This window comes from Capsicum annuum, unplaced genomic scaffold, assembly GCF_002878395.1.
Source record: "Capsicum annuum cultivar UCD-10X-F1 unplaced genomic scaffold, UCD10Xv1.1 ctg67805, whole genome shotgun sequence".
Lineage (NCBI taxonomy): Eukaryota > Viridiplantae > Streptophyta > Magnoliopsida > Solanales > Solanaceae > Capsicum > Capsicum annuum.
Window position 1 is genome coordinate 1 of NW_025877278.1, and position 1,388 is coordinate 1,388.

General features: G+C 36.5%; 1 protein-coding gene across 1 annotated transcript; it reads right to left on the minus strand.

Annotated features, from left to right (window-relative positions):
* Positions 1-138: 138 nt before the first annotated feature.
* On the minus strand, positions 139-1,186 carry LOC124893965 (receptor-like protein 35; the record flags this gene model as incomplete). Its single annotated transcript, XM_047404773.1, has 2 exons — positions 988-1,186; positions 139-885 (listed from the first exon to the last, which is right to left on the minus strand). Coding segments are annotated over exons 1-2 (946 nt in total), but the record flags the coding sequence as incomplete, so codon positions are not given.
* Positions 1,187-1,388: the final 202 nt, after the last annotated feature.

A 1,388-nucleotide genomic window follows, 5' to 3' on the forward strand; every position in this document is an offset into this window, starting at 1 on the left:
TTTTTAGCCATGGCTAACTCTACCAAATTAACAAAATTTACAATTTCTTGTGGAATCATCCCTGAAATAATGTGTAATATATTAAAATTCTGAAGTAATAAGATACAATAATACTAGCATTCATCAGATGAAACGTACCAGTGAAATGGTTAGTTCCAAGATACAATATCTGCAAGTTACTCAATCTGCCAAGTTCACTATGTATTGGTCCATCAAACTCATTATATAATAAAGACAATATTTGAAGTTGAGAACAACTTGATAAGCCTGTAGGCATATGACCGTGAAGCTTGTTATAAGACAGATAAAGCCCTTTGAGTATTGGGAGACCATTGCATAAACCATTGGGAAGACTTCCTGATAAGCTATTGCCAGTAAATGCAATGAATTCCATCCTAGAAATATTGAAAATTGTAAATGGTATAGAACCCGTAAGTTGATTATATTGTATGGACAACCAGTTCATGTTGTGAAGATTGCCGATCTCTTCTGGGATGTTTCCTTGAAGTAAATTATAAGATATCTCCAAAATCTCCAACCTTGAGGCATTCAAGAGTGACGTAGGAATTAAGCCTACGAGCTTGTTACCTCCCAAGTTTAATACTCTAAGGTTTAGAATATTTCCAATCACTTTTGGGATTTGACCCTCTATGGAATTGAATTTCAGATTCAAAGTTTCAAGTTCGGATATATTAGAAAATGAAGAAGGGATGGAACCATTGAAACTATTATTCCTAAGACTTAGAAATCGAAGTTGGTGTAAAAATCCGAGCCAAGAAGGAACCTCTCCTCTGAAGTTGTTGACACTTAAATCAAGAAACTTAAGTCGACGCAAGCGTGCCATTTCTTGAGGCAAATTTCCATGGAAGTTGTTGCTTCCCAAGTCTAGAGAAACAAGATATGTGAGGTTTCAAAAATCAGGGGGAATCTTGTCCGTTAGAGCCATGTTGCAAAGATTTAAGGACTTCACTCATTGGTGACGACAACCACAAGTGACTCCAACCCAATGACAAACAGAAACAACGGGAGACCAGTTTTCATGCAAGAAGTGAGAGGGGTCGGAAATGATTTGAGATTTTAAGGACAAAAGAGCTAATTGATCAGTGGTAACGTTGGTATGTGTCATGGCTGAACTAGCCATAAGCAACAAGAGTGTTAAGAGAAAAAATGTGACGGCTTTCTCCATTATTGCAAAAATTAGTAGATATGCTGTATAACATGTGGTTTTGAGACTTTAAATAGCAATGAGGTCTCCCTTTTGGTCATATCAATACTAATACCTCCAAATCAACCAAGCCTTTCATATCTCAAAAAGTCCTCTATTCTGCCAAAGACTTGGCAAGTCAACCAAGTCTTGCTTTAATTTTTGTGTGCTTATTTCTGGTAAA